An 8,158-nucleotide genomic window follows, 5' to 3' on the forward strand; every position below is an offset into this window, starting at 1 on the left:
CCAACATGCTAATAATCCTGGACACTAGATGCCAGGAACAAACTGGGGAGACGTGCTGGAAGTGAAAGACTGTTATCCTATCAGGTACCCATCAGGTAGAAATTGTTCAGTGCATCTCACCCTGATGAAGTTGGACTTCCCTACTTTGTCTTAAGGGTGTCCTGCAAATATTGTACCTCCCACATCATATACCTGAGAACTGGGAGCAGTCTTAGTTGTCTGTGAACCTCCACTATTCCCTTGTACATACTAGACATTCAAGCATCCATTGATTAAAATCCAATTTTCAAAATACATTCTGATTTACAGAAATTTGCGTCCACTTTGTCCGTGATAAGCCAAAGCCTCTGGAATAAAAAAATATGTGAAAGACAAAATATTTGTGAAGGTCAAAATCCTAACTAGAAATTTTCAGAACTGTGTTGTGGACCCCTAGAAAGATAGATGTAACAGGAATTAAGAATGGACGAACTTATTCAAATAAAACACAAACAAGGACTGCAGGAACTCCAAATGTGCTGACATGTAAATATCTTCTTCTACCTCAATTTTCATATACTTATAGGGAACAGGGTATACTCCGACAGAAAATACTGGTTCGGCCCAACACAAAATCATGGTTTTGTTGTCTAGATGGAAAACAAATGACTTGGTAATGTTCTCCATTGATTTTCTTACTTTCTTCTTTCCCACCCTTATTATATTTGCATTTTAAGCAATATAGATAGTACAACCAAAACAATTTTTTTTGTAGAAAATTTTAATCAAATTCATTTTCCCCAAATTTTTATAGCCTTTAAAATTTGACTATGACTCTAATATTTTACCTATTAATCCTTTAATATAAATTAAAGTATGAATGTATCAGAGGCTCTGATATTTAAGATAAAACTCTGGAAACTGTTATATAAAACAGCCTTGCTTAATCATCCCGTTAATTTATCTGCTATATAGACTTAATGTTCTTATTTTATATTTTCTTTAACACCTATCCCTGGGGTGCCTCAGTGGCTCAGTTGGTTAAGTGTCCGACTCTTGGTTTCGGCTCAGGTCATGATCTCACAGTTCACGAGTTCGAGCCCGGCATTGGGCTCTGCACTGGCAGTGTGGAGCCTGCTTGGGATTCTCTTCATGAGCTTGCTCTCTCTCTCTCTCAAAATAAACTTAAAACAATTAAAAAAAAATCACTTATCCCCATCTGGAAACAAATGCAAACAAATGTAAGTTTTAAAAAAATAACCAAACAATTCTATTTTGGATTTCAAAGTATTGGAATATACATAGTAACTTCTCTGGTACAAGGGAGAAGTTAAACAGCCTGTGCATCGGGGGAGAAATCTTTGACTGAATTTTATATATATTAATAGGAAGCAGAAATAATGAAATTAGCATGATTAGTTTCGGCAGGTGTAATTACGAGTGAAAACATTTTCAAAAACTAAGCAATGTAAGAATGAATAAGGCAAAACAGGGAGATACTAGGATGAGCCTGAATCACAGAAAAGGAAAATTGGAAAGAACACTTTTTAATGTAGCTACAACTGTTCTCAGTAAAATGCATCACTTATAAAAGGCACATTTCCCTATAGCTAAGAAGAAAATATTATAACCCTTAAGACAATTCAGTCATCACTAAAAATAATGTTGAGGTACACCCATGCAGCTTTGTTCTTAACAACTCCTTTAAAAAGGTTTGCTCTATTAGCAAGGAAACATGCTCATTTAAGGTCATGAGTGCAATCTCTTTTGCCCATCTCAGCTCTCACTGTGTATTAACAGGGACGCTGCTTTTCAAATCAAGCCTCATGTAAATCTAATGGTTATGCATTCTTCAGTGAACAGTGATTTAATAGCTGAGATCACAAGGGTTAATAAATGTGCCTAGTGCAGTGCCTACTACATAAAAGTCTCTCTTATCTATCTATGTATCTATCTATCTCCTTCCCTTGCAACTCTGTAATAAAAATAATAAACCCATAGCCCAAAAGAGCTATACAAGACAGGAATGATTTGTTGTAGATACTTTAACATAAATATTTCATAATTTATTATAAAGACATTTTTGTACACAACCACTATAAATACTTAACATGGTTTTATAACAGTTGCAATTTTATGATTTCCTAAATACCATGATAACCCACCTGTTTTTAACCTCTATATAAAACCTAAGTGTAGGGTTAGAATTTAACCCAGGACACATCAAAATCTGGTGTCTTGGTTTATAAATACAGTTAATACATCAGGATATTGACAAGAATTGCCATGTGCTTCAGATGTACTGCCAAGACAAGAAGAGCCAACAAGCTTCAAAGAAATATACATGTTTCTAGTTTTAGGTGCTAACAAGAAATATTACTGTAAAGCTGGTAAACTGTGACTACCAACGCAGATTTCTATACACCTGAAAAAGTCAACAACAAAAATATTAAGATATTTGTCCACCAGGTGGACAATATCTAGGCTGTAGGGTTGACTTACTGCTTTCGTGTACTGTACAATCAGTCTTATCATTGCCCCCAGCTTTGGAATTTCAGAGCTAGATAATATACAGTTCAAAACACTTGCTTTGTCCTTTCTCTCATGCTAGATCTCTGATATGTCCCTCTTACAGTCTTGCTAAAGGATCTTTCAGCTTTTCACTCAACAGCACTGGGTCAAATCTCTTCTATACAGGATCTCATTCTTCTCGTGCCTCCTCTGTATGCGGAGAGCCGGTCAAAGTCTTGGAGGTGGAAACGAGTTGCCAACTGATTTACCATTTTCCTCAGGGTAACAAAGGCTGAAACAACTTGGAAAGTGAGGAACAAAGTGAAGATGATGTGTATTGCTTTTTCCAATGGCAGATTCGTTAGGCCTTCATTAAAGAGCAAGAATAGAATTAAAGGCAGTTGCAACAGAAGACTCAAAAGCCAAAAGCCAGCCAATTCAGGAACCTGCAACGACACACAGTAAGAGTAAATCAGATCAGTAAAGTACAGTCTTTCATTTATATAGATCATCAGTACTGGGTACCTACATTATGAGCTCTGTAATTCAAAAGGAGTAGAAAATGGTCCGTGTCCTCAAAGGCTTACAGTCTAGATTAAAAGTGAAAACTAACTTATGTGGCAATGCTAGAATGATATACATTAATAAATAATTGAATGCATCACAAAGAGGCATGAACTAAATACTGTAAGAAATAAGACAACAGTGATTAGGTGAAAGAAAGAGTCCAAGCATGTAGGCTGTTGAAGTTGGGTAGAAGGAATAAGAGGCGAGAAGGTAAGTAAGCAAAGAAAAGCATGACCAGGAATCAACATGTCTGGGGGAATGGATGCTTGGGTTAGAAATAACAAGTGAGACCGGTAGGTGCCTAATTCTGAAGAGCTGAGAAAACCACAGAAATCTTTAAGCATTATCCCTAAGCTGTGGTGACTGTAAATGCTTAGGCAACACAATGATTCAGAAAAACGTGTCTGGCCTAGGATTCCTGAGTTTATAATCTCTCCCATTTTCTTATTCAGGATCCAAACATGTTTAATTGACCATGTATTTTCAAGGCAGGTGGAGAAGAGGGAAAACTGTCAATTCTTAAGTGCTTACTATCTTCAGGTATTTTATATAAATTATTCCATTTAATCCCAACAAACCTTGAAGTAAATATTTCCCCCATTTTATATACAAAGAAAGCCAGGCTCTGGAGATTGAACAGACTACAGGGACAGAATTAGTAAAGTTGGAGGCAGGCCTTTGCTCCTTCTACCACAGCTCCCTGCCTTTTCCTCATTATGAAAACCGTATTGTCTTTAGGTGTAGCACTGAGAGAAAGGAAAGAAGAGCCTACCTTTTCCTGTAGGTTCCCCATGTAGCCCAGATACAACCTGATAGCTTCAATTAAGGTTATTATGATGATAACAGTGACCACAATGAATTTGTAGTAATCAGGCAAGACTGAATACTAAAAAACAACAAAAAGGACACAAAAATAAACATGTTTGTAAAATCTCACATAGAGTAAAACTGACCTGAGATAGAAAATAAATTTTAAAAACTTTAATTTTATTGACAATGTAACAATGCCAGGAATGGGCAGAAGAGACCTCAGCAGAAGTAGTAAAGCACAGACTTACCTTCATCTGAAGCATCATAATGCTGCTTACCCACCAAAGTGGGAAAAAGTAAGTGTTAAAATAAAGTGACATCTGCAGTGCCAAACTGGAAACCATTTCATTATCTACAAAAGAAACAGAAAAAAAAACCAAGCTCCTAATTCTGGTCAATGCCCTATATGTCCTTTAGTTTCTTAAAATTAGTATCTATAGTGTTGGTTCAACAAAACTCCAAATTTTAAGCCAATTTATAATCACTGACAGCAAAAGGAAATATCTATCATAGTACTATTTAATTCATATACTGGCTTCATGGGGGGATGTTTCTTTCTTATTTTTTTTAAGTTTGTTTATTTTGAGGGGGGGCAGGGAGGGGCAGACAGAGAATCCCAGGTAGGCTCTTCACTGTCAGCACAGAGCCCTGTGGCTCTGTGACTTGTGGCTCGAGCTCAAAACCGTGAGATCATGACTTGAGCAGAAGTCAGAGAGGCTCAACTGATGATGAGCCACCCAGGCACCCCTCGTAGAGGTATGTTTCGTATTTTTCAATTATTTCATCAATTTGCCATTACAGTCTGCTGATTTTTTGCACACTAATGGTGTAGATTAAATGTGGAATATCAATTTGAATCCTATTGAACAGGTAACAATAATGATCATAACCTCCTTTGCAGAGTTCTATGTAAAAAGCCTATAAAATTAACACATAAAATACATAAAAACTTACCTTTCACACACCTCTCTTCAGCATACTCTAATCCCATCCATTCACTAATACCCAATTTAATGCCACTTTGTCCATAAGTCCTTTCTTGATCCTATTCCCCCACCCTGGTAGAAATCTCTTCCCCTCTAGGTATTTACTTCTAACCCGTGCGTAAGAAAGTGTTAGCAAAGAACATCCCCCTGCTCTAGCCAGTCTAGTGCGCTGAGAGATCAGGAGCTTTGGAGTCCAAGTAAACCCATAACTCCTCAAACACCCCTGGAATCCTCAATGCCACACTTGGGATAAATTATTTAACCTCTTTGAGTCTCAATTTCTTCATATGTAAAATGGTAACATTAAAAGTACCTCACAGGTTGCTTGCAAGGATTAGAGATAGTATTAATTACTTTACCCTACCACCATGCCTGGTACGTAGCAGGCAGTCAATAACATTAGTCCCCTTTCCTTCTCTTTTACTTAATACACAGACTCATTGTAAGCACAAATCCCTAATTTGAGATACTCATAGAACCTAAAATCTTGCCATACACATGCCGCATACCAAATATGTACAAGCAGAAAGAATGGAAACATACTGTCATAAAGACATCAATGTAGACATTTGTGATTCATGAGCTTCATTTATCCAAGGGTGATTGCCTAATACCTTTTGCTTCTATGTAAGAGAGAAAGGTCCTAAATTAAGAATTTGATTTTTTAAATTAAGCCCTACAAATACATTCTAAATTTGACTAAATCCTAACAGTTTAGGATAATGCATTTTGAAATCAGTTGCCCTAAATGTAACAATTTATAAAGGCCCTAAAATAAATTTCTTAAAAACTTCTTTTCTCTCCACAGCTGAGTATATCTGCCATTCAATAATTTTAAAATATAAGAAATAATCTTGGTCTCTCAGAGTAAGGTTTCCTATAGCTCCAAGAATTTGCCTGATTATTAATCTACTTTTTTTTTACTCCGATATTATGACCTACTTTTGCTTGTACCTATTTAATTTTTTTTTGCTTGTACCTATTTAATTTTTTTTTTTTTTTGCTTGTACCTATTTCTTACATTATCAGTGATAACAGAACGAATTCTTAAAATTTGTTAAACCTGAAGGCAACTCACCAGCCTAGGATTCTTTTTTTCATAACAGTACAACTCTAGGTCAGTGGACGTGGTAATGGTATACACTTGTAATTACAGTGCAAATAATCAAACCTACTTCGGATCCACAAGGAAGAAAATGTGGGAAGGAAATGATAAATTAAGCTGAAAATTTTAATACCTTTGGAGCAGAAATTAGTCAAATTTTGCTAAGGAGTTTTTATGTTAGAAATTGTGTACATGAGCATCTTAAGCGTTACGCTATAGCTATACGGCATTTCAAACTTATAATCATGCAACTGAAAATCAAGTTAATATGCAAATGAACCTTGAAAGCACAAGACATGAATTTACTAAATTTTGCAAAAGTACCAGTTGAGTTCTGTAAACGGAATTTAAATTAAAACATTATATAAATCAGGGGTAGGCAAACTACCAGCCAGCTGCCTGTTTTTTGTATAGCAAGTGAGCTAAAAATGGTTTTTCACATTTTTAAATGGTTGGGGGAAAAAATCAAAGAATAATATTTTGTGACACTGAAAATCATGAAATTCAAATTTTAGTGTCCATAAATAAAGTTTTATTGGAACACTGCCACATCTATGCATTTACCATTATCTATGGCTGCCACAGAGACCTATGGCCTGCAAGTCTAAAATATTTGTTACCAGCCCTTTACAGAAAATGTCCGCTGACCTCTGATACCTTGCATCACCAGACTTTAGTGCCTGTTAAGGCTTCGCTTTAGAATCAGAGACTTGACCTAATTTTTCACATTATACTTTTCTCTGTACATCCTAAATCTTAAAGAGGCCTAAATTCAGGGTGAAAACAATGCAACTATGGGAACGTACTTGTCTCTGTGCTCTTTTAAAAGTCCCTAGACCAAGCAGGAGGAAAAGGTTTCTATTTCCCCAGCAGAGTTCAGTGATAAAAACCACATGGATTTGGATGACAGTATGTTGTCTATCATCATGATTTAAGGAGGGAAACTGTTCTGGAGGAAACAGAGTTACCACTTGCCGTCAAGTTGAATGCTGTATCGTGGTATTTTGTTAGCGATTTAGGGAAAGAGTTGTACATGGTGAGGGGAATGTGGAGCAGGCAGGGAAGGGGGCGAGCTTTGTTGAAAGCGATTCTACTGTGGCAGCTACCATTCTGGAGTGGATAGCGGTTTAACAGGACTCATTAAAAAAAAAAAAAAATCTTTCCATCTCTTCCGCCAGAAAACGGACTTGCGGTGGAACGTGGTCGTTTTGCGAGTAAAGGAGAAGAGAAGATATTTTAACCAAAGTGGGGAGTGGGAAGGGGAGACTGCCTGGGCTGTTTTCAGTCCAGCTGGGCCACAAACGCCAGAACGGAAGTCGCTGAGGAAAAACACCGCCGGCCTTCGCGGAGGATGCGGGACCGGACGTGTGCTGCGAAGGCAGTGTTTATATTTTTAGTTTCTGAGGAAGGCCGCTGCCACCTCAGCGGCTAGGCTTACAGTTCGCCGGCCAGGACCGTTAGGGATACGGGACTTGAAGCGTCCCAGCCTCAGCCCCAGCCCCAACCCCAACCTAGGGGTGGGCCCCTCCTCCGGCTCTCTTCCCGCACTGCGGGAAACCAGCTGAAGGCGAGGCCGCCATTTTAGGTCCGGGCAAAGTCTGGCCGCTCCTTAAACCCACGCCAGGTCCTCCGCAGGCCATACCCGCTGCGCCGGGCCTCGGCCACTCACCAGGACCCTCGCTGTACTCCGGCCCGGTCCGGTTGGAGTCGCTGAACACGGTCCGGCTGAAGTTTCCCAGCCGCTGGCGGACCGGATCCGGCAGCTCCATGGCCGGGCCTCGGTACGGCTTACAGCTAGGTCTGCGGACGCTGCCTCCTTCTACCGTTCCCACGGCGACCGGGCAGCGCGAGATGCTGGGGCCCAGGCGCGCGCGGCCGCACTGCGGGGCAGAAGCGCAGGTCGCGAGCACGGACGCCTGGAAAGGAGAGGTGTGCTGAGAGTTGTGTCCTGGCGAGCGCCGCAACCTCGTGTGCGAAACGGCAGATTCCTTAGTCCTGTTATAAGCCTCATCATTCTTAAAAACAAATAGAAACAATAATAAATGAGCCGAGGTTGGTTTGTGATATAAGGAGCCGTCACACCTCGTCAGTGGGATGCAAGCTTTCTGGAAGGAAATATAGAACGAATGTAGAACTTACAGAATGTTCATGACCCGGTGGCTTCTTTCTTAGGACTATACATTTGAAAAGTTTTATTATT

General features: G+C 39.1%; 1 protein-coding gene across 1 annotated transcript; it reads right to left on the bottom strand.

The window, feature by feature from the left end:
• Positions 1–2,023: 2,023 nt before the first annotated feature.
• TMEM17 (transmembrane protein 17) lies at positions 2,024–7,927 on the bottom strand. Its single transcript, XM_043603479.1, has 4 exons — positions 7,628–7,927; positions 4,116–4,219; positions 3,830–3,943; positions 2,024–2,936 (listed from the first exon to the last, which is right to left on the bottom strand). Exons 1-4 carry the CDS (start codon positions 7,725–7,727, stop codon positions 2,658–2,660), a joined length of 597 nt encoding a protein of 198 aa, XP_043459414.1. The 5' UTR covers positions 7,728–7,927; the 3' UTR covers positions 2,024–2,657.
• Between the last annotated feature and the right edge of the window lie 231 nt (positions 7,928–8,158).

The sequence above is a fragment of the Prionailurus bengalensis genome, chromosome A3 (genome assembly GCF_016509475.1).
Source record: "Prionailurus bengalensis isolate Pbe53 chromosome A3, Fcat_Pben_1.1_paternal_pri, whole genome shotgun sequence".
NCBI lineage: Eukaryota > Metazoa > Chordata > Mammalia > Carnivora > Felidae > Prionailurus > Prionailurus bengalensis.

Bases quoted from the DNA above. Each gene is read 5' to 3' on its own strand.
- TMEM17 (XM_043603479.1), bottom strand. From the start codon at position 7,727: ATGGAGCTGCCGGATCCGGTCCGCCAGCGGCTGGGAAACTTCAGCCGG. The intron at 4,220-7,627 runs GTGAGTGGCCGA...TTTCTTTTGTAG, and splicing joins GGAGTACAGCGAGGGTCCTG to ATAATGAAATGGTTTCCAGT. The intron at 3,944-4,115 runs GTAAGTCTGTGC...GTTGTTTTTTAG, and splicing joins TTATGATGCTTCAGATGAAG to TATTCAGTCTTGCCTGATTA.